Source organism: Macaca thibetana, chromosome 3 (genome assembly GCF_024542745.1).
Source record: "Macaca thibetana thibetana isolate TM-01 chromosome 3, ASM2454274v1, whole genome shotgun sequence".
In the NCBI taxonomy this organism is placed as follows: Eukaryota; Metazoa; Chordata; class Mammalia; order Primates; family Cercopithecidae; genus Macaca; species Macaca thibetana.
In genome coordinates this window covers 24,538,503-24,563,115 of record NC_065580.1, presented here as the reverse complement: position 1 = coordinate 24,563,115, position 24,613 = coordinate 24,538,503, and the positions used below count along the sequence as shown (strand labels likewise).

The window sequence follows — 24,613 nt, the reverse complement described above, 5'->3', positions numbered from 1 at the left end:
GTGAGGCAGGTTCCTGAGCCTCTCTTAGGCTAAGTTTGAAGTTGTTCCATCACCACCTCACTCTGTCTTCTTTGCCGTTTCCATCCATGATAGCACTACCCTAACTAGCGACCAGAAGCAGTCTTTAGAATTCCTCTTCTCTCCTATCCCTCATGGCTAATGCCTGTGCTGAGTCTTCTGCCTCTGGCTCTCTTTCCTTCTGTGCACACTGATGTTTCCCCTCTCTTGTGCCGAGCTGGAGGGTAGGACACTCTGTTGCCACACTGGATCATTCTCAGGATACGTTCTAGGTGTATCTGGACGAACAGATCACTTCCAGCTTGATTCATGCACAGCGTCTCTTGTTCAATAGCAAGATTTGCCCAAAATCAGAGCTTTAATCCTATGTAAATGGAACAGATAATCATTTCCAGAACTCCAGGGAATCTGCCCACCCTGGGTAAGTTTACCAGACAATTTCAGAATTTTGGAATTGAATGTAAGAATTATGAAAGGAGCCTCTTCAACACGTGGAGATGATAGATAAAGGATTATGAACTTAGCGGTGGAAGTGAAGGATGGTGTAGCATAGCGGTTGGGGACACAGGGGTGTTTCTGGATGCCTGGCAGCAGCCCGTTTCTTGTCCAGGTGGTAGGGCAGCTGTGCATCTATGCTTTATGTTCTTTTCAATGTTTGTTATCTCGCAGTAGAAGAGGTTTAAAAGACTATTTTGTGAGAGATCAAGTTTTAAGTGCTTTTTGCCCCCATCATTGACTTGGTTAGGTTAGAACGAATATGTGATAATTCTATTTCCTTTCTTTTCTTTCCTTCCCTTCTTTCTCTCCCTCTCTCTCGTTCTCCCTCCCTCCCTCTTTCTTCTTATAGGAATGGAAAACAAACTCTATTCCTATAAGGTTTTCTATTTCTCCTTTTTTTCTGAAAGGATCCTTGTATAATGAACGGCCTCTACTGAGCCTTACTGTGCGTCAGGTGATGTGCTTAACATTCATTGCAGTATGTCATCATCACAAAGGCCTCATGAGGCTGGTACTTTTTTTTTTTTTTTTTTTTTTTTTCCATTTTGCAGACAAGGTTTAGAGAGATGGAATCAACTACTTAGACCTACAAACCCAGTAAGTGTTGGAATCTGGATTGATGCTGTAATGACCATTATCCAGATCCTTATCACCGTTTGGGGATAATGTCTGAAAATTCCTCTGGGTATTTAGAGTCAAGCTTTCATCTGGGTCTTCAGGAAGTTGCAGTGGAGCCATCTGTACTCCCCGACACACCTGAAGACATTTCAGGACTAACCTGGATGAAAGGGAACTGACTTTAACTAGGACAGGACATAAGGACATAATCATAAAATTAATTCACTTTCCTCCTTTTGAAAACGTTTCTAAAGTGTGTGTCCTTCCGGATATCGCCTGGCCAAGGAGAGCCCATTGAGGCCTTGGTTTGGAGAAACTGGGCCATGTGGGGCAGCCTGTTGAAGGTGGTCTGGGGACAAGACAATATGTTGGTTGCTGAGTGTGGTGTAATTCCAGCTACTGGGGAGGTAGGAGGATTGCTTGAACGTGGGAGTGTGAGGCCAGCCTGGGCAACATGGCAAAGCCCCATCACTTAAAAAAAAAAAAAATACATGTGTGATGGGCTTTTCTTTTGCCTTTCAGTCTCCTCTCGGCAAAGTGAAAGAAGCAGTGAAGGTGGCCATTGATGCAGGGTATCGCCACATTGACTGTGCCTATGTCTATCAGAATGAACATGAGGTGGGGGAAGCCATCCAAGAGAAGATCCAAGAGCAGGCTGTGAAGCGGGAGGACCTGTTCATCGTCAGCAAGGTGCACATGGCGCATTGGGTGGGAGGCCTTCACTTGAAGGCAGGCAGAAGTATCTGGGTCGGGTCGGCAGTGAGAACTCTGTCAGCCTTTTCTACATGTAGCCCTTTTCATCCCTGCCTTGATAACATCCGTGGATACAATTCTCTCCATACTCCAAGCCGCTATTGATATTTGAACATGTCGTTGCTGCGCCACCTGCCTGCGGGTTGGTTTTCCCACAGTGGGCTTGTCTCCATGGAGCCCTGCACTGCCCTGGGCCTCCCTGTTCCCCATCAGAGGGATCCACCATCTGCCCAGAGGCAGTCAGAGGCCAAGGGTGCAGGCAGGGCTGGATGTGTGACCTCCCTGTCAGCACTGAGGTCTCCCTGTCAGCACTGTGGACATGCAACTATGTCCCTGAGGCTGTCAGCTAGAGGGCATTTTGGAAACAGTAGGAGCATTTTTCTATTGTGACATATGATTTTCTTTATTAAGTCTATCGAAAGGTGAGATACTCAATGTTTTAAAAAAGAAGAGGGTGTAGGGTGTGAGGGGGTTGAGAATCACTGGATTTACATTATACACAACTTGCTGAGAAAACACTAGTTCTAGGTACGTGGAAATTGCATACATCTGGTGAGACAAATAGACCCCACTGTGTAGCAGCCACGTGTGGATAAAGCCCTTATAAAGTTATCATTTGGGGCCTGACAGGCTTGATAAGGGACCTATCAGATAGGTCAGATAAAGGACCATCTTTTCCCGAAGGCCTAGGAATGCTTGACATTTAAAAGTTACACACAATTCCTGCTCTCAGAGAGCCCACAACTGAGGATGAGACTGAGACAGGTAAACACATTTCAAATCTGTGGCCACATTTACTTAAATGATCTGAGAGACATATAGAGTACTAGGAGAGTTGAAAAAGTAAATTGCTTTCAACACTTAAGACATGTCATTGACGTGCTGAGCCCTGGTGATCTTCCACACTGTGTCGTGGACTTTAATCAGCTTTGTTATAAATGGCCTGTGCCAGGTTAGATCAGGGTGCAAATCAAATGGCAGGGACAATGGGTATAACGTGGCCCTTCCTTCTCCAAATATTAACAGCTCATTGCTAACCTCTTGCAGTTGTGGCCCACTTTCTTTGAGAGACCGCTTGTGAGGAAAGCCTTTGAGAAGACCCTCAAGGACCTGAAGCTGAGCTATCTGGACCTCTATCTTATTCACTGGCCACAGGGATTCAAGGTTTGAGCAACTCCCTTTCTCAGCCTCTAGTTTCTGAGCAGCTGCCGGAAAACAGTAGCTGCACAAGGGGTAGGGGTGGTGTGGACTGGAGCAGGAGACCTTGTAGTTCATAATTGTGAGTGTCAGGTGGTCTGGAAGAGACCTTGGAGCAGAAAGACGCTGGCGTGGAAGGGAGGCTGAGGCCATGTGTGCTGCTGAGGTGGCCACATGCCTGCGTTTTCTTGCAGTTATGTCTGAGAGAAGCCATGATTTCTGGCAGCCCAGACAAGTTGCAACTGCCCTATCACCTTTGTCTTGATTCCGTGCCCCAGAATTGTCCTCCCAGGAAATCCCTTGGATTACACTTGCATAACTATATTCCAGGGCCTAATTATCTTATTAAGCAAAGCTCACCCCGGGAGTGGCATCTTGGAGAAAAGCCCAAGTGCGGTGATGCTGGAAGGAAGCCAGTAGTCATCGCGGCTCCCATTGCCTGGGGCTCTGCTCTACCTGCTCCTGAGGGGTGGGAGAGACAAATTTCCAGCTCTCTCCCCTCCTGACCAGCGGGAGTGCTGATGGCCTGCCATCCCTTATTCCATGTCTCTTGTAGAGGCTGCAAGGATAGAAGCTGGCCAATATCTTCCCCAGAAAACCACACCCTGGAGATCTAATCCTTATCCAGTGATACTGAAATGAAAGTTTGCCCTTGGGTGTATACAGGATCTAGGTGTATGAGCTTAATGTCCATGGTGATAACAGTGGCTTCTGGAATGTACTAACAGCAGATCTTAACGTCAATCCAGTGGTTTCTAAAATATATGGATTAATATGCTATAGTAGATATAAAGATTTTATTTAAACTCACATTCTTGTAGTATGTACTAGAGAGCCTGAAAAACTGGTATGCACATGTGGTACTTAGCAAGAGCCCGGACCCTGAAACCTTGTTTAACAGAACCAAGTATCCTGATGCAGATTCCAGTAAACTTTTCATTCTGTATTTACAGTCTGGGGATGACTTTCGGCCCCAAGATGATAAAGGTAATATCATCGGTGGAAAAGCAACATTCTTGGATGCCTGGGAGGTAGGTTCCAGCTTCCTGTAAGTGTGCTGGGAGAGAAATCTTCAGTTATCCATGAGACTTTCTGTTGATATGAAAGAGGCCATGTGCCTGATGCTTTCTAATTTCATCATTGTGATTCTCTAGCTCTTCTAATATCTTCCTCATCACCTTTGGCTTGTGGGTGCATCTGATACTATTTAGATTTCATGTCTAGAACTGAGTCTTCAAATAAGACTGAAAATACAATGTACCCCACTTTGGGGAATATACACGCTGTTCTCAAACCAGGGTGAGCCATTTGGAACAGGAGGTTTGGGCCTGGGTATGCTCATAACAGCTGAGTAACCTAACGTCAGTTTTGTAATGTTTTTAGGGCTCAGTTTTCTCTTCTTAAAAAAGAAGTCTTATAACACATACTACTACTATGTATTTTTGAGGGTGCGATAAAGATTAAGATGGTTTACATGCCAGGAACATTAGTCACAGTAGCCATTTAATCATCTAAACCTATAAGGCAGGATTAACATCCCCCTTTATAAATAATGACATTTGAAGCCTAGATTGATTGGTGACTTGCGCAGGTCATGTCACAATGTGTGTGGTAGAGCTGGGATTGGACCCAGACTCATCTGAATCACAAGTCCAACCACCCAAACCATCAGCATGGAGCTTGGCAGGCAGTGAACACACATCTAGAAATCAGGGAGCCTGAGTGCCCTGCTTCCCGGATCACATCATGACCTGTTTCACATCATTCACATTCAAAGTGAATTAAGGGATCAGTGTTTTCTCTGATCATTTTTTATTATACCATTCTATCCTTTTGCAAATGCTAGTAGAGAACGAAGTGGAGGAATGAGTTATAAATGATCAGTGGTATATGACCCAAGAGTTAATGATGTTATCTTGGCAGCTGTCTGTGTAGGGATGCATGTAGTTGCGAGTTTGTATTGTGTTTTACAAGGGAAAATATATTAAGCCTCACCTTTCTGAAATGCTTAGAATTGACCAGATTCAATTAAATGTAGCTTTTTCTGTGTATTGTTGGTTCAAAAACATTAATCCACAAAACACAGCATTCTTTTTTAAAGACAGAGTCTCACTTTGTCGCCCAGGCTGGAGTACAGTGGCTTCATCTTGGCTCACTGCAACATCCCTCTCTCGAGTTAAAGCCATTCTCCTGCCTTAGCCTCCTGAGTAGCTGAGACTACACGTGCATACCACCACTCTCGGCTAACTTTTATATTTTTAGTAGAGACAGGGTTTCACCATGTTAGCCAGAATGGTCTCGAATTCCTGACCTCAGGGGATCCACCCATCTCAGCTTCCCAAAGTGCTCGCATTACATTCATGAGCCACCGCACCTGGCAATTTGTGTTACATTGGATCAGTTTTTTTGCCTTTGCTCCTATGATGATATTAAGTATGGCAAGTATGTAAGTGTAGCCTGCGTCTCACAGTGCTATGTTTTCTGAATGAATACGGGAATGACTGTTCAATAAAACATTTGAAAGGCATGAAAAGATATCCGTGATCAAGGTCAGAGGCTCTGATTTGAAACGAGCAGGCTTGAATATGAAAGCGCTGGATGTTTCTGTAGACCCACAGCCAGTTCAGTAGAAACCTCATTGACCACCCTGAAGCAGACGGGAGGAAAAAGTATAAAGAAGTCAAGTGGGAAGACAGGCAAACTAACCTGACCTATGATGTACAATAGCTTTTATATTATCTAATTGCTCATTCGGAAGTTTTGGGGAACCTTATGATTTCATAGCTTTTAAACTCTACTCCGCAGTTGAATAACTTCCTCTGTGCTAGTGGTTCTCAATGTCGGCTGAGCATTAGAATCACCTGAGGAGTTTACAAATCCCAATGTCTAGGCTACAACTCAGATAAAATCTGTAAGAAACTCTGAGGGGTGAAACCCAGCCACTGATACTATTTTTTTTTTTTTTTAATTTAGAGAGTCTTGTTCTGTTGCCCAGGCTGTGGTACTATGGCAAGATCATAGCTCAGTGTAGCCTCAGGCTCCTGGGCTCAAGCAATCCTCCCAAGTAGCTGGGATCAGAGGCACATGCCACCACATCCTGCTAATTAAAAATTTTTTTTCTAGTAGACAGAGTCTTGCTATGTTGCCCAGGCTGGTCTCTAACAACTGGCCTCAAGCAATGCTCCTGTCTCAGCCTCTGATAATGTGCATCAGAAATATATATATTATTAGTATGTATTATAAGACTTTTTTTGAGAAGAGAATACTAAGGCCTACAAGAGTTAAAAACTTACCCTAGGTTGCTGAAACCCAGGCCCAAACCCCCTGTTCCAATCCTATCCCAAAGTGCTGAGATTACAGTCATGAGCCACTGCATCCACCGGTAGTTTTTAAACTTCCCTGGTGATTACAAGTTGCAGACAAAGTTGAGAAGGGCTGGATAAAGAGTTCCCTGAACAAGTCATGTTCATCCCTGCCTCTGAGCTTTGCTATTGCCTTCCTGTCTCATAGGCTCATGTTTTTCCCCTCTTTTCTCTCTCTCTCTCTCTCTTTTTTTTCTGAGGCTCAGTTTAAACTCTACCTGAAGGTCTGCCCTGACAGCTGCAGGCTGTGTGAATCTCTTCCTTCTCTGCCCTTTCTGACTCTGTCTATGCCACGGTCTGTTATCTGAGGCAACCTTGGTGTCATGGTTGATGGTTCCACAGAAGAGAACCCTGGCACTTTAACTGAACTATAAGAATCCCAGAAAAGGAAGCACATTGTATACTTTTACATCCTGACAACTTCTGGAACATGTAATAGATGGCTAATAAATACATGTTGCATTGGAGGCTGCTGCTAACATATATGATATCTTTGGGCAAGTTTGGAAAATGCCCAATATAGGCTAAAAGTTATACAAAGATTCCCTTCCTTGGGGGTCCCTGTAGTTTCTGTACCGGGAAGCATGGCTGGATATGCAGACGGTGGGTCAGGTTTCAGCCCCACACAACCCCTTGCCCAGGTGCCCCTGCCAGGGCATAATCTATGTGCATGACCTTCCTGCAAACCCAAGCACGGTTGGTGTGGGAGAAAGTGACTCAGGACCCACAAGTGAGGCTTCTCCACATGCTGCAGCCTCTTCCTGACTAACACAGCTTACCCAGGTTAGGGTGTACAATACACACACAGCAGTAGCCACCCGCTGTCATTTGGATTCATTAAAAATAAAATCATCTCATAAGCTTGCAAATGTTCATTTTTATTTATTTTTTATTTTTTGCATTACAAAACTTTCATATTTCCCCTGTGTACAGAAGTATAATTTTGTATGTGTTTCTTTATGTGTAAGGTGAGGGTGGCAAGAATATAAAATCTTTACCTGTTACTCCTAGTTTTTCTTGGGCTGGGGAGGGGCAGTAGGACTGGAACATTCACTGATGGGCACCCAGGCCCTGGACTGAAATTTCCTGTGAATGCCTCGGCTAACCCTGTTGTGATGAATCCTTTAGCAATTTCTGCCCCAGGGAGGACTAAGGCAAGCCAGGGTCCCTGTAGTCCCTCTGGGGCTGCCCAAAAGGTTTTCCTTTCTATGACAGGCCATGGAGGAGCTGGTGGATGAGGGGCTGGTGAAAGCCCTTGGCATCTCCAATTTCAGCCACTTCCAGATTGAGAAGCTCTTGAACAAACCTGGACTGAAATATAAACCAGTGACTAACCAGGTAAATTCTGTTTAGTATAAGGGTAAATAAAAGTCTTGACCTATTACTTCTTAAACATTGGGAGGAACGTTCAATGCTATGCCCTGAGTCTCACCTCAGGGGTCAGTGATCAGGACACTCTCGGGAGGTGTGAGGCTGACCTCATGGGTGTGTTAGCAAGAATCTCAGTGGGTAGGTGTTTGGCCTTTGCTTGGTGGTCTTTTTTTGTGTGTGTCGAACTCCCTCCCTATGAATAACTCCAAAAGCCAGCCAGCTTTCCCTGTGATGAGGATTGTTTGCTGTTGCAGGTTGAGTGTCACCCATACCTCACGCAGGAGAAACTGATCCAGTACTGCCACTCCAAGGGCATCACCGTTACAGCCTACAGCCCCCTGGGCTCTCCGGATAGACCTTGGTGAGGCTTCCAAGCAGTGGATCCTTCTCTTGATAATCTTAAAAACATTATTTTATATTTGGCAAATATTGGTATGAGACCATAAGTCACTCTAAAGAAAAACATGTGTAAGGTAATGCGTTTAGTACAACCAAATGGGATGACTGTGGGAAAAAATGGGAATTGAAAAGCAACAACAGCAACAACAAAAACATGGGCGACGTGTTTGACCCTCTGGGAATATTTCCAGTTCAGCCACCCAAGCATGAACCAGGCTTTGCAACATACTGAGGCTTCAGAGCCCGGGGGAAGGACCCAAGCTTCCAGGTCCTCCTGCCTGTCTCCCAGATGGAGAGGCTCTGATGATCAGTCTTGAGACCCTCATTGGTGTGGTGTCCATCTGTACATGGTAGCCATGGTGATTGTTCACATCAGCATCTTTCTGCCTCTAGGGCCAAGCCAGAGGACCCTTCCCTGCTGGAGGATCCCAAGATTAAGGAGATTGCTGCAAAGCACAAGAAAACCACAGCCCAGGTGCCATATTTTTATTTTTCTTGTTATCCAGCAACTATTTCTTCCAGTCTCATGTTTCATTTCTTGTGTTGTCCTCAACTAACTCCTTAAAGGGGAAGAACACAGGAGCTGAAGCCATCTATAGTGTTTCTTCGAAGTCTGTTGGAACCTCCAGGAAACACTAGAGCTGTCACTGAAACAAAGATAGCTTCTGCCTCACAGCTTCCTGTTAAGCCCTACAGCCAAGTCGCAAAGCGTGGCTTTGGAGTCTAGGGATATGGGTGCAGACGCCAACTCCACCTCTGATCAGCCTTATGACCCAAAATGCTTTCTTTATTCCTGAAAAATGAAGATCACAGAATTGTCCCTAAGGTGAAGGGAGAGATGAGGCGAGGGGCTGGCACAAATCTAATAGCTGCAAAGGGCTCAGTCAGTATCAGCGATTGTACCTGAAGCCACAGTGAGCTGCAGGGATGTTTTATTCTTCCTTTCCATAAAAGGAAGGCTCCTTGTAGCTGAGTGGAAACATGATGTCCCCTTTCCGCACAGGTTCTGATCCGTTTCCATATCCAGAGGAATGTGATTGTGATTCCCAAGTCTGTGACACCGGCCCGCATTGTTGAGAACATTCAGGTAAGATCCCGGCTGGTTGGCCCTGGTACTTCTCCGTGGGGTGGGGCAGAGGCAGACCCTCTCACCAGGATTCTCAGCTCATTCCTGCACTGTCTTTGGTCCCCTCCGTTCCCACTACCCTATCATTTTCCAGTCTAGGGTGCTAGGCTCAGTATACCTGAGATGAATGACCCATGGGCTGAGGACATGCTGGGGACGGTGCCTGCTGAAGCCTTGTCAGGTCTGAGCACAGCTGTGCCTCACACCACTGAGAAGACCCTCAGTTGCCCCTGAGCAGCTAAGCCCTGGGCCACCACATAAGCAGACTGTCCTGGCCTCCCTGCTCGTCTTCCGGCAGCAGAGGAGGTGTGAACTGTCCTTGGAGAACTGTCTTCTAGAAGGGCGCATCATGGAGCACAGGGCCTGTGCACACCTGGGGCTTAGTGCCTGTGAACCTGGTCTCCCTCCCCTAGAACACTGAGCACTACAAATACTGCGGTCTGTGTGTAGGACTTAATTTAGAGAAAAATTTATACCCTGTGGATATAATGGGAAAAACACCTGTGACCAGTTTGTGCTGCTAGAACTCCCTGCTAGAATGAGCGGCAGTCTCCAGTCACAGCAGTAACTGCCTTACTGATGATGTCCTGGAACTCCTATCTTTCCAGGTCTTTGACTTTAAATTGAGTGATGAGGAAATGGCAACCATCCTCAGCTTCAACAGAAACTGGAGGGCCTGTAACGTGTTGCAGTAAGTGGCATGGAGTTAACTAGGAGCATTGCCAGGAGTTTTTCTAAACTGGTAGAGGGTTAGTTGGAAGAATTAGAAGGCTGCTGGGACTACTTGTGTGTTCAAATACAATTTTGGGGCAGTTCTGAAACTAAAATTGGGGTACCTGGGAATCACTGCGAAGGACACATCTCTAATTGCTGCTCATTGTCTGAACTTCTGGACGTTGAGCTAGAACTGTAACAGAAGGTGTGTTGTCAATAGGCAGGAGGCAGAGCATTCATTTATTCCTGCATCCAATAAATATCTAGTGGTCCTCTATGTGCCAGGCATCTTCTAGGTGCTTGGGTTATCATACTATGCAAAGCTGCTGTCTCCACGTGCTTAGGGAGGGAGGGAAGAAGACAGAACAGAAATAAATGAAATAAAAATATATGTGTCAGTAACAAATGCTAGACAGAAAAATAAAGTAGGGCAAAGTGGATAGGAAGTGGTGGGTGGTAGTGGGACAGATCCTTTATACGCGGTGGGTCAAGGGAGGCTTTGCTGTGAGGAATATGCCATATGCATATTTGGGGAAGAGCATTCTTGGCATTGAAAACAGCAGGTGCCAAGGCCCTGAGGTGGGATTGTGTTTAGAACATTCAGGGAAGAAGGCCGGGGAGGCTGGATTAAATAATCTCCAAATGCCTCTTAAAGGAGGTGGTGGTAACTTTACTTTAAATCTCAGATAAGTGGTTGAAAGAAAGTTTTCACTCTGGCTAGGTGGGAATCCTCAATCATCTCTTTACAATCAATACTTTCTGATTAATGTATCTAATTAAATATATCAAAGAGATTTGTCTGGCATTTATTACTGTGAGGTCTGCAATTCAATGCCAATTTGAATTTCTTCCATTGTTTCTATAGCCAAAATGATTTTTCAGCCTTTAAAAATGGTTTCAGTATCTCAAGCGTAGCTTTCATGTCATGATATTCCATATCTATCCTGCCCACCCTTAGTATCACAGAAGCCTTTCCTCATCTTACAATGGCTTACTTTTATCAGTGCTTAACAAAGTAGCAGCTGCTTAGTGTAAAAAGGAAGGGTGAACATAAAATGGGACTTTCCCCCAAACTGAACGGCTGACCTTCCAATGAACATCATATCCAGTGGAGGCAATGGGTTGGTGGGCTCAGGAGTAAGTCCACCTGGCCTCTGATCCAACTCTAACACTGGTTTCTTAGCTGTGTGACATTGGGTAAATTTCCTAGTTTTACCTAGTTGGTTTCTTTACCTATAAAGTAGGATGATAATACTAATGGCACTAAACATCCATTGAACATTAGCTGAGAATGTGCCAGGGTCCTGGGCCCTTTGCCGGTGCTATTATCTCATTTAATACTCAAAATAATCCCCAAGCTGTCAATTCTGCTGGTGTTTCCTAGCTCATGATGTTGTGACAGTGAATTGGGAAAAGACATGTCAGTTGCCTCACCTGACACCAGGCTTACCATGAGTTGTCATTCCGAGTTGTTTCCCGTGCCCTGGTCACTGCCTGTCCTCCTTCCTAGCAAAGCCCTCATATCAGTTTGAGGGAAGGTCAAGGTGTGAGCACCCTTCTTGTGTTCTTGCAGGGAGGTGGCTGAGAGAACACAAATACCATAGAGTCCACCAGAGAAGATTACCTTCTCAACCAGAGCTGTTGCTTTGATGGAACAGAGTTTCTCTCTCTTTTTGTTTCTGCAGATCCTCTCATTTGGAGGACTACCCCTTTCATGCAGAATATTGAGGTTGAATCTCCTGGTGACATTACACAGGGGATTCTCTTTCTTCGCTGAAGTGTGACTATCTCCACTCACGTCCTATTTTAGCCAAGCTTATCTGAGATCACAGTGAACTTCGTCCTGCTGTAGACCAGAATCAAGGTGCTGTTTTAGACATGTATTTCTGTAAGTGCAACTAGGATCAGAATATCACAGGAAAACATGGCTTGAATAAGCAGATGACAATTTTTTCCACTTCTCTGATCTGAACAAATGTTTGTTAAGCACAAGAAACTCTGCCAACACTAAGGATGTAAAGATCAATAATAAACAATAATGATGTTAACCAAGATGGATTGAGAGTGGACTATGTTCCCACACAACGTGAAGTGTTTTCCTGTGGGGGAAGTCACTGAATCCTTAAAATAACCCCTCTGAGGTAGGTACTCTTAACATCTTAGGAGAGAGAGAGGAGGAACTTGTTAAGGCCACCCAGGTAATAAGTGACTGAACCAAGTTTCAAAGGCAGGCAGGCTCTGGGAGAGCTCACAGCGATCGATGGTCATCCTCTTCCTCCTGAGTCTTTTCCTGCCACCTTTCCTCCTTGCCTGTCTCCACTCATTCCCTGTCTTGCTCTCCTACCTTGTCTTCAATACACCATCATGCCAAAGAGTCAATGGCACAGCCTGCAAACTCCACAAAGATGCTACTGTTCACTGAGAGAGATGTGGCATTTCCTTGGGAAGTAGGGTGGAAATACAATAAAGATGCTTACTGTTGCCATTAATCTGGAACATTTCTGTCGTCCTATAATAATCGCTTCTTATGAAATATTCCAACCATATAGAAATGTACAGAAAATAAAGTAATGAGCCTCTGGTCACTGACATTATAATGTTAACAAGTGTTAGCTGGGTGTAGTGGTGTGCACCTTAGTCCCAGCTACTAGAGAGGCTGAAGTGGGAGGGTCGCTTGAACCCAGGAGGTGGAGTTTGCAGTGAGCCAGACTTGCACCACTGCACACCAGCCTGGGTGACAGAGAGAGACTTTGTCCCAAAACAAAACCCAAAAACCAAATGCTAACATTTTGCCATATTGTCTCCAAACCTTTAAAAAAAAATTAAAGAAATTAGGGGTTACCAATATAGTCAAGGACCACTTTGTGCACATTACCCTGACTACCTCTCCAGAGGCAAATGCCTATCCTAAATTGGTGAGTCCCCTCACCCTCTGATTGGGGCTGAGGGGTACACCTACATTCCCAGGCTTCCTTGCTATGTTATGACTTCCCCTGGGTTTGCTCAGTGAGAGGTACTGTTAGGAGCTTGAAGGGCTGGAGAAGGGAAGAGCCAGGTATTTCTCTCTCCCTCTCTCTCTGTCTCTTGACATTGAGTGGCATCGCCAGTAGAAAGCACATTCCTCTGTGGGCCCAGCTTTTTCCAGGCAGCCTCCACCTTGATTCTATCTCCTACCAGACAAAGCTTCTGGGTTGAGGGAGCAGCACCCTTTCTTTGTCCTTCTTCCTTAGGAGCGAGGATCTCTTCCTGCTGCTGCTAAACTGAGTTGCCTCATCTCCTTTCCATAGCCCAGCCATTCCATCACATGTAACTGATCACGAATTATAACCAATTATTTGAATCAAACATCCAATATTTAAAAATCTTAGCACAGTTTCTTTTCTCCTGGCTAGACCTTTCCCTGGTATACTTCCCATCCACATTTTTGTATTTTTAGTATATATGTTCACATCCATACACAATGTCATAGACGGGGTGCTTTTAAAATGTATATGGAGGCACACCCATGATGGCTGAATAGGAAGAGCTCCAGCCTCCAGCTCCCAGCGTGAGTGACAGAGAATACGAGTGATTCTGCATTTTCAACTGAGGTACTGGGTTCATCTCACTGGGTTGTGTTGGACAGTTGGTAATGTAATCCAGCATACAAACAGAACCAAAGACAAAAAACACATGATTATCTCAATAGATGCAGAAAAGGTGTTTGACAAAATTCAACAGCCCTTCATGCTAAAAACTCTCAATAAATTTGGTATTGATGGAACATATCTCAAAATAATAAGAGCTATTTATGACAAACCCACAGCCAATATCATGCTGAATGGGCAAAAACTGGAAGCATTCCCTTTGAAAACTGGCACAAGGCAGGGATGCCCTCTCTCACCACTCCTATTCAACATAGTGTTGGAAGTTCTGGCTAGGGCAATTAGGCAAGAGAAAGAAATCAAGGGTATTCAGTTAGGAAAAGAAGAAGTCAAATTGTCCCTGTTTGCAGATGACATGATTGTATATTTAGAAAACCCCACTGTCTCAGCCCAAAATCTCCTTAAGCTGATAAGCAACTTCAGCAAAGTCTCAGGATACAAAATCAATGTGCAAAAATCACAAGCATTCTTATACACCAGTAACAGACAAACAGAGGGCCAAATCACGAATGAACTCCCATTCACAATAGCTTCAAACAGAATAAAATATCTAGGAATCCAACTTACAAGGGATGTAAAGGACTTCTTCAAGGAGAACTACAAACCACTGCTCAGTGAAATAAAAGAGGACACAAACAAATGGAAGAACATACCATGCTCGTGGATAGGAAGAATGAACATTGTGAAAATGGCCATACTGCCCAAGGTAATTTATAGATTCAATGCCACCCCCATTAAGCTACCAATGACTTTCTTCACAGAATTGGAAAAAACTGCTTTAAAGTTCATATGGAACCAAAAAAGATCCCACACTGGCAAGACAATCCTAAGCCAAAAGAACAAAGCTGGAAGCATCACGCTACCTGACTTCAAACTAAACTACAAGGCTACAGTAACCAAAACAGCATGGTACTGGTACCAAAACAGAGATATAGACCAACGGAGCAGAACAGAGCCCTCAGAAATAATACCACAGATCCACAGCCATCTGATCTTTGACAAATCTGACAAAAACAAGAAATGGGGAAAGGATTCCCTATTTAATAAATGGTGCTGGGAAAGTTGGCTAGCCATAAGTAGAAAGCTGGAACTGGATCTTTTCCTTACTCCTTATACGAAAATTAATTCAAGATGGTTTAGAGACTTAAACGTTAGACCTAAAACCATAAAAACCCTAGAAGAATACCTAGGTAATACCATTCAGGACATAGGCATGGGCAAGGACTTCATGTCTAAAACACCAAAAGCAATGGCAACAAAAGCCAATATTGACAAATGGGATCTAATTAAACTAAAGAGCTTCTGCACAGCAAAAGAAACTACCATCAGAATGAACAGACAACCTACAGAATGGGAGAAAATTTTTGCAATCTACTCATCTGACAAAAGGCTAATATCCAGAACCTTTAAAGACCTCAATCAAATTTACAAGAAAAAAACAAACAATCCTATCCAAAAGTGGGCAAAGGATATGAACAGACAGTTCTCAAAAGAAGACATTCATACAGCCAACAGACACATGAAAAAATGCTCATCACACTGGCCATCAGAGAAATGCAAATCAAAACCACAATGAGATACCATCTCACACCAGTTAGAATGGCAATCATTAAAAAATCAGGAAACAACAGGTGCTGGAGAGGATGTGGAGAAACAGGAACACTTTTACACTGTTGGTAGGACTGTAAACTAGTTCAACCATTGTGGAAAACAGTGTGGCAATTCCTCAAGGATCTAGAACTAGAAATACCATTTGACCCAGCCATCTCATTACTGGGTATATACCCAAAGGATTGTAAGTCATGCTGCTATAAAGACACATGCACATGTATATTTATTGCAGCACTGTTCACAATAGCAAAGACTTGGAACCAACACAAATGTCCATCAGTGACAGACTGGATTAAGAAAATGTGACACATATACACCAGGGAATACTATGCAGCCATAAAAAAGGATGAGTTTGTGTCCTTTGTAGGAACAAGCATTAAGCTGGAAACCATCGTTCTCAGCAAACTATCGCAAAGAACAGAAAACCAAATACCGCATGTTCTCACTCATAGGTGGGAACTGAAGAGTGAGATCACTTGGACACAGGAAGGGGAACATCACACACCGGGTCCTATTGTGGGGAGGGGGGAAGGGGTAGGGAGAGCATTAGGAGATATACCTAATGTAAATGATGAGTTAATGGGTGCAGCACACCAACATGGCATATGTATACATATGTAACAAACCTGCACCTTGTGCACATGTACTCTAGAACTTAAAGTATAATTTTTAAAAAGTATATAAAATGTATACAATTGATACACAGGAAGCAATTTCAACCCAGAGCCCAGTGATATCTCCTTAGTGAGCATTTGGTGAAAATTTTCTTCTTCATGTGACTGTGATTACGACTTACTTGATAAAAAGTTTAGGTTATAGGAGAAAATGATTGGGTTTCTATTATGTGGCATTTTTTTGTTCGTTTGTTTCACTTGAATTTAACCAAACAGAGGTAAATTTGAAAAGCTAATGTGGAGAAATGCGGTGTTTCAAAAAGCAACTTCTTAGTTATTCTGTTCTCTGTCTTTGTAGAGAAGGAGTCTTGCTCTGTTGCCCAGGCTGGAGTGGAGTGCCGTGGCATGATTACAGCTCACTGCAACCTTCAATTCCTGGGCTCAAATAATTCTCCTGCCTTAGCGCCATGAGTAGCTCAGAGTACAGGCACAGGCCACGACCTCCTGCTAATTAATTTTTGTAGAGACATCATGTTGTGATGTTGCTATGTTGCCCAGGCTGGTCTTGAACTCCTGGCCTCAAGTGATCCTCCCGCCTTTGCCTTCCAAAGTGATGGGATCACAGGCATGCACCACCTCACCAGCCAGTTATCTGATTATATTTTTGGCATTTATATCTCGAGTAATGAGAACCTTGCAGGTCTCATGGTCCTCAATGTCACAACTGTAATAAACACAAGGCATCCATCCTAAAATTTGTTCACTATTTTGTCCCAGTTGGTCAGAAATAAAGCCACCATCCTCTACAACTAAACCAAGGCTACTATTAAGGGGAGAGAATCTAAGGTATACACTACTGATATGTGTTAAATAACTCTTATGATAATGTAGGGAACTTGCCTTATGAAGAGAAAGGAAGGGGAGTAACCACAGAGAGGAAGATGGTAAGGTCAGTGTGGAAAAGGAAGGGAGCTCGTCGTGGGAAGTAGGGAGGCAAGGAGTGAGGCTCTTATGTTTCAAGTATTCTCTCCACTCATTGTCTAAGAGAGGGCTAGAAAGATGGGTAGCATCTACCACGGAGATTGTGGAATCACTGTGACTGTCCTGTCGGGCCCAGGTAGTCCAGAGGGCTAGACTTCCCCTGTTGTATTGAAGTGAGATCTGGCAAATGCTGGCCAGATGATGCCAAACTATAACTGGGACCTAAAGGGATTTGGATCTCCCAGCCAGACCCCTTAATGCCTGACTGTCCAGGGCTGCTCCAGTCATTTCAACAACCTTGCAACAACTCTGCATTTTACATGATTAAAAATTTGGACCTAGCTGGGACTGGTGATTCACACCTGTAATCCCAGCACTTTGGGAGGCTGAGGCAGGAGGATTGCTTGAGGCCCAGAATTTGAGACTAGCCTGGGCAACATAGTGAGACTGTTGCTATATGAAATATTATTTTAAAAATGTTGAGCCTACTTATTGCATTATTGTGATTTTAACTGTACATTATAGTTAAGAATGTACAGATGAAAGAGGTTTCTGTAGAAAATATTTTTCAGTAAAATTTGAAAGAACCCTGAAGAGTGAAGATTGTTGGAAGTAAGTTTTTTTTTTTTGCTTTAATGAGCATGCAAGACTATAGCAATGTAAACTCTGAACAGACAATTATGCAAAAATATGCCAGAGGCAGTGGCTCATGCCTGTAATCCCAGCACTTTGGGAGGTTGAGGAGGGTGGATCATTTGAGGTCATCATGGCAGAACCTGGCCATGATGGCAAAACCTAGTCTCTAACAAAACTACAGAACTGATCTAGGAATGGTGGCACACCCCTGTATTCCCATTCAGGAGGCTGAGGCACAAGAAACTCTTGAACCCAGGAGGCGAAGGTTGCAGTTAGCCGAAATTGTGCCACTGCACTCCTACCTGGGTGACAGAGTGAAACTCCATCTCAAAACAAAAACAAACAAACAAACAAACAAAAAATAGGAAATAAACAGACTTGGACAAACCATTTGGCAATTTTCTCATAATCAATAGAGCTTATTCATGTCAGTAAGAGAAATCTAAGATGCCCAAAACAAAGTTTTGGCAAAACATCCACTGGGAAAACCAAATGAAAAATACACTTTTATTTCAAATTATTCTCATTTAACAAGTCTTTCGATTTTCAAAAATACGTATTGTGAATGTACAATGCAATGGAATTTGATTATATTTAATTTTAAATTCTACCTAATTCATTTGTTTTTCCTCATTTGTTGTCAGTGTTTTCCCAGAAACTTCATGAAAGTTTTGCACCCTTAAAATCTTAAAGTGTTGCCTTCCAGCATTTTTATTGGTTCAAAAATGTCAGGCCCCAAATAAGTTAGGGAGAGTTGGTGGGACCAAGAAGACCTTGACCATTACTGAAAAATTACACAGGAGAGGTACTTGTGCCTCAGGGTTTTGCCCTTGCTATTCTCACTGCCCGAGATGCTCTGCCCTCAGGTATTAGAATAATTCTCTGACTTGTATTTTTAATTTCCTTGTTGATTTATCATCTTCTCAGAGACACCTTCTTCATCATCCTATTTAAAATTAACCCATCTCCTCTGATATTTCCTCTTGGCCTTCTGTGTTTTCTTCTTCTCCATAGCATTTGTTTATCCATATGTTATATATTTTATATATTTGCTGTTTGCTTGCTTACCCTGCTTCTACCCACTAGAATGTAAGCTCTATGAGATAAGGGATTTCTGCGTTTTGTTAATTATTATATTCCCCTGCCTCAATGATATCTGGTGAATAAATGGATAGATGGAATGTATGGAACAATGGATGGATGAATGGATGGATGGAGGGAGAGAGGCATGGATGGATGGATGGAAAAAGGGAAGGAAGGATGGAAGGATGGATGGAAGGTTGAATAGAAGGAAGGATGAGTAGAAGGATACATGGATTGGGGTTGGATTAATGATGGATGGATGGATGGTTGTGTGGGATATGATGAGGTTTCTCTTCAAATAATGTGATCAATCTTTTATTCTCTAATTCATAGTAACCCCTCCACCATTTTTCCTTTTTCTCCTTTTTTCCTTTTTGCCTTTGTTAGATGCCCAGGCACGCCACAGTACCAGGCATTATCAGTAGAAGCTCACATTCCATTCCTTATTTGCAAGGAGGACTAACTTTTGAGCTCATTAGAGACACTCCTTCCCATTTATTCTCTGCTTTTATTTTTACATGCCCACCTTATCTTAAAAAGTCAGATGTTTAGCCAACCGGGATTAGTTTAGATTGTACGACCTGACCCTGGCCAATGGAGAAAGGATAGAAGGGCAGTATTTGCGTCAGGAATAAAGGCTCTCGTGCCCTTTTGTTCATGTGTGCTCTCATGGCGACTGGCCAAGGAGGCACCCCTCGGTGCAGAAGTAAAATTGCTTTGCTAAGAATCCTTTGTTCAAGTGTTCAATTTCCTTAAGATTTTGAGCGTTATTCCTAACAGTTCTGGCGTCCAACTTTGAGGCTCGAACATTCTCCTTTGGGAAAGGGGCCTTTGGTCGCCCCACCCAGAGGGGTGCATCCTACTGTCTAGTTACCATGGCCCTAGCGTGAGGGAGACTAAGGCCCACTTGTTGTAAGGAATAAATCCGGATTCTCAGCAAAGCGGGAAGGAGAGCCTTGCAAGACCACGGCAATAAGAGGAGCAGGTAATTCTTTTTTTTTTTTTTTTTTTAATCTTAGTAATTTAAATTTATTTATTTATTTATTTTCTTTATTTATTTATTTTTTTCTTTTTTATTATACTTTAAGTTCTAGGGTACATGTGCACAATGTGCAGGTTTGTTACATATGTATACATGTGCCATGTTGGTGTGCTGCACCTATTAACTGGTCATTTACATTAGGTATATCTCCTAATGCTATCCCTCCCCCCTCCTCCCACCCCACAACAGGCCCCAGTGTGTGATGTTCCCCTTCCTGTGTCCAAGTGTTCTCATTGTTCTGTTCCCACCTATGAGTAGGAACATGTGGTGTTTGGTTTTTCGTCCTTGTGATAGTTTGCTGGGAATGATGGTTTCTACCTTCATCCATGTCCCTACAAGGACATGAACTCATCCTTTTTTATGGCTGCATAGTATTCCATGGTGTATATGTGTCACATTTTCTTAATCCAGTCTGTCATTGATGGACATTTGTGTTGGTGCCAAGTCTTTGCTAAGGTGAACAGTGTCATAATAAACATATGTGTGCGTGTGTGTTTATAGCACCATGACTTAAAATCCTTTGGGTATATACCCAGTAATGGGATGACTGGGTCAAATGGTATTTCTAGTTCTAGATCCTTGAAGCAGCTAATTCTTGTGCACGGAATAAGGTAGGAGACAAAAGATGATTTAATATTAACTACTAATAATTCAGTTCATCCAGCAGGCTTTTTAACGGGGAATCCAAACTTAAAATGAGAGCACACATGTCTAAATCTAATTAATTACCATACCAAATTCAACCAGACTTAGGAAAAACTCCCTTCAAGACAGGACGGCAGTTATTCATAGATGGATCCTCCCAGGTGATTAAAAGAAAAAGACATAATAGGTATTCAGTGATTAATGGAAAGATGCTTAAAAAGTAAAATCAGGAAGGTGGCCGGATAATTGATCTTCCCAAGGGTGTGAAGTGTTTGCACTCAGCTAAGCCTTAGGACATTTACAAAACCAAGAAAAAACTATCTAAGTATGCCCTTGGGGTGGCACACACATTTGGAAAAATTTGGATGGAGAGGGGTCTTATCAATAGTAGAGGCCAAGATTTGTTTCAAATAGAACTGATGCTCATGTCCTCAACAATCTCCAATTGCCAGAAGAGACAGCTATTGTACATGTCCCAGGGCACCAAAAGGACTTTTCTTTCACAAGTTGAGGAAATAATCTTGCAGATCAAATAGCAAAACAAGTTGCCATTTCTTCCATTTAACTCCATGCCTTCCTCCTCCTACTGCAACCCCTGTTTTCTCTTCCATTGAAAAAAAGAAGTTGATAAAAATAGGAGCTAAAGAAAATGCAGAAAGGAAATGGATGTTACCAGATTAAAGGGAAATGTTGTCAAAACCTCTCATGAGGGAAGTCTGTCTCAATTATGTCAAAGGACCCATTGGGGACCCCAAGCAATGTGCGATGCAGTTCTCCGGGTTTATGGGTGTATAGGAATTGACACCCTGGCCAAGCAAGTTATAGATAGTTGCTTAATATGTAAAAAATCTAATAAGCAGGTTCTAAGTAAATGGCCCTTTGGAGGAAGAAATCCAGGGTTGAGACCATTTCAAAGTGTTCAGATCGATTATACTGAAATGCTTTCAATTGGTCGTTATACTTATTAGTAATAATACACCACTGTACCCACTGGGTTGAGGTAATCCCCTTAATAATCACTTGTTTATTCTCTTTTTTTTTTTTTTTCAACAGAAGGTCATCTTGTCATCAATGTAACTCAGACTAGTCATTTTTTAACCCTTCTGTTTGATGCCTGTTCAGTCATCCATGTGGAGAGGAGCAGATTCAAAGGAAGCTATCCCATGTTGATAAGTGTCTATGTCCATACCACCAAGAATCAAGCAAGTGTAAAAGTCCCTGTAGTGGCTGGGCAGATGTTTGGTGGACTACTAAGTACAAAGGGTGAACAGCCAAGCCTCCTGCTTCAAATAAGTTGTGAGGACTGAAACAAAAAACTCCAATTAGTCCGTGGTCCCACCCCACCAAATTGTAAGCCATTACACTGTAACCCCTTGCTGCTGATTATAAATAATCCGCAGACCATGGCCAACAGCACTCTATATTCAAACAGTATGGGTTAGGAGCAGACATTTAATGACAGATCCATTTCTTAGAGAAACGGATGTGAGAAGGAAATATGACACTACTCCTCATTCATTTTTCTTCTACAAAATAATTTTCTCTCAACTTTTTATTTATTTTTAACAAAGTAAAGCGTCTTAAGGACATATATTCATCAGTTTTAAAATATGAGAGTTTTTTAAAGGTGCAAAACCAGGAGTAGATTGGTAAATTCATGAAGCTAGAAAGGAGCTAATCAAAGTTCTTATTAAACCTTCTGGGGTTCATTAAGAATAGCTAAAATTTGGCCAGGCATGGTGGCTTATGCCTGTAATCCCAGCATTTTGGGAGAGCAAGGAAGGCAGATCTCAAGGTCAGCAGATTGAGACCATCCTGGCCAACACGGTGATACCCCGTCTCTAATAAAAATACAATAATTAGCTGAGTGTGGTGGTGTGCACCCGTAGTCCTAGCTACTCGGGAGACTGAGGCAGGAGAATCCCTTGAACCTAGGAGGCAGATGTTGTAGTGCGCCGAGATTGTGCAACTGCACTTCAGCCTGGGTGACAGAGCGAGACTCCGTCTCAAAAAAAAAAAAAAAAAAAAAATTAGCCAAAATTCCCTGTAACCAATTCCCTCAAGAGGTGGAATCAATTTCCTTACTCCCTGGCCCTTTTCTGGCCTTGAGACTTGCTTTGATCAATAGAAGGTGACAGGTGACTCTGCACACATTCCGAGAGTAGGCCCCCTATGATGCTGCTACCTATGAACAAGTCCAGGTTAGCCTCATGGAAAATGAAAAACATGTGAAGAGGGGTTCCTGCCTTCCCTGACATCCCATTCCACCCCAGTGAAGCCCACAGAGGTGAGGAAACCCAGCTGACACCACGTGGTTTTGATACCAGCTTATCAGCTGTTTCCTGACCAAACTGCCAGCCCACAAAATCACTAGCAAATAAATGGTTGCTGTTATAACCAGTTGGTTTGTTACACGAAAACAGCTAATCGATATACCTTCTTAATCTCAAGTATCTAAAAAAGATCTTCCTCCTCACCGATTCATAGTTAAGTGGTTCTCGAAGGAATATTATCATGAATAATACACATTTCTTTTTTCTGTGCGTCACGTAAAAATGGTCAGAATCAAAATGGAGTCACTAATGTTAAAAAACAAACAAAAAACAAAAAACAAATACAGCTCAGAAGGCCATGAAAGGAGGGTTCTAATGGTTGTACAACTGAAAACCAAAATTAGGGTTCTAATGGTTGTACAACTGAAAACCAAAATTACCACGAAAGACTGCAAAAACCACAAAGTTGAACAAAGGCCATTGCAACTGAATAAAAAACATACTCTGCAAGGACCTGTGAACAGCTAACTGCCTGTCCAAGCTCAGACTAACACTCTCATGATTGATCTTTGTAGCCAAGGCTAATTATTTCAAAGCAATTAGATAATCCTCATTTTTTCCCTGAAAAATGTTTGTCTCGCTTTATTTCCCCAAATATACACATACTTTCCTCTGGCATGCGTATTCCCATTGCAGTGCTCTACTCCCAGAGAAATATTTTTCTTTTAGGGACCCTCTCTCTGTTATTTAGCTTGACGGTCACTAAGGATTTACTATTTCAACAATACTAACCCTGCATGTCATCCAGTATCCACTGGGAAAATAAGGTGCCCCATGTGCAGATCCAGGAGACTTTGTGGCCACCAGATGATGAGGCATGCGTGTATTTATGTATCTATTTCTGGGACAGAGTCTCTCTCTGTCGCCCAGGCTGGAGTGCAGTGGCACAATCTTGGCTCACTGCAATCTCTCCCTCCCAGATTCAAGTGATTCTCAGGCCTCCCAAGCAGCTGGGACTACAGCTATGTGCCACCATGCCCGGCTAATTTTTGGATTTTTAGCAGAGACAGGATTTCACCATGTTGGTCAGGCTGGTCTCCAACTCCTGAGCTCAAGTGATCCACCTTCCTCGGCCTCCCATAGTGCTGGGATTACAGGCGTGAGCCACCATGCCCGGCCCATGCATGTATTATTAATGTCGAAGTAGATAATTTAACAAACATCAATGAAATTTAAGATATTTCACTCATAGGTACAAAATATCATGCCAATTGACCTCTAAGAGCTGTCATAAACCACAGCCCAGAGATTCAAGTCCATTTCAATTTTCAAGCAAACCCACCTCATAAACAAGAATGCGAAAAAAACAGAAAAACCCACTACCCTCAAGCCGAAGCTGATGCTGTGACGTGGCCCTGGCCTGTCATGGTATGTCACAGCATGGCACAGGCCTGTATCATGTTCCCTAGATTGCTGACTACCAACTAGTTACAGCTGACTCTAATCAGCCCAGGATTTGACCATCTCTGCATTGAACCTGGAATTGCCACTTCTAAAATGGAAACACTGCTTCTTACCTCTCCTCCCTAGACTCCATTTCACAGAGGAAACCATCACAGGGAAAGAAAATCCTTGTTTTTTTTTCCTTCTTTGCTTTGCTTAGTCTCTTTCTTTCTTTCTCCCCTTCTTTCTTTTTCAGACAGGGTCTCACTCTGTTGTCCAGGCTGGAGTGCAGTGGCATGATCTCTGCTCACTGCAACCTCCACCTCCCAGGTTCAAGCGATTCTCCTGTCTCAGCATCCCAAGTAGTTGGGATTACAGACATGGCCACTGTGTCTGGAGTTGGTCCCTTCCGGTAGGTTCCTGATCTCACTAACTTCAAGAATGGAGCACACATCTTCGCAGTGAGTGTTACAGCTCTTAAAGATGGCACAGACCCAAAGAGTCAGCAGCAGCAAGATTTATTTTGAAGAGTAAAAGAACAAAGTTTCCACAGCATGTAAGGGTACCCAAGTGGGTTGCCTCTGC

General features: G+C 43.1%; 1 protein-coding gene and 1 long non-coding RNA gene across 27 annotated transcripts in view; one reads left to right on the top strand and one right to left on the bottom strand.

The window, feature by feature from the left end:
* Window positions 1–24,613, bottom strand: part of LOC126949713 (uncharacterized) — a 157,761-nt gene that overhangs the window by 21,336 nt on the left and 111,812 nt on the right. For 2 of the 3 annotated variants that reach the window (XR_007723893.1, XR_007723892.1), the window contains exon 3: window positions 7,825–8,970. This is a non-coding gene — a long non-coding RNA (uncharacterized LOC126949713). Of the gene's footprint in view, window positions 1–7,824; window positions 9,716–24,613 lie in introns of all 3 variants that reach the window. The other variant, XR_007723894.1, reaches the window with a different exon arrangement.
* LOC126949708 (aldo-keto reductase family 1 member B10) overlaps window positions 1–24,613 on the top strand; it is a 135,483-nt gene that overhangs the window by 32,888 nt on the left and 77,982 nt on the right. For 4 of the 24 annotated variants that reach the window (XM_050782459.1, XM_050782457.1, XM_050782458.1 and 1 more), the window contains exon 2: window positions 1,657–1,824. The exons of 10 other annotated variants lie outside the window; for them this stretch is intronic. In XM_050782459.1, the coding sequence (XP_050638416.1) occupies window positions 1,657–1,824 (168 nt within the window). Of the gene's footprint in view, window positions 1–1,656; window positions 1,825–2,934; window positions 3,052–4,037; window positions 4,116–7,661; window positions 7,785–8,071; window positions 8,179–8,609; window positions 8,692–9,219; window positions 9,304–9,950; window positions 10,034–11,741; window positions 12,546–24,613 lie in introns of those variants that run through there. 10 more of the 24 variants (XM_050782468.1, XM_050782449.1, XM_050782446.1 and 7 more) reach the window with 9 other exon arrangements.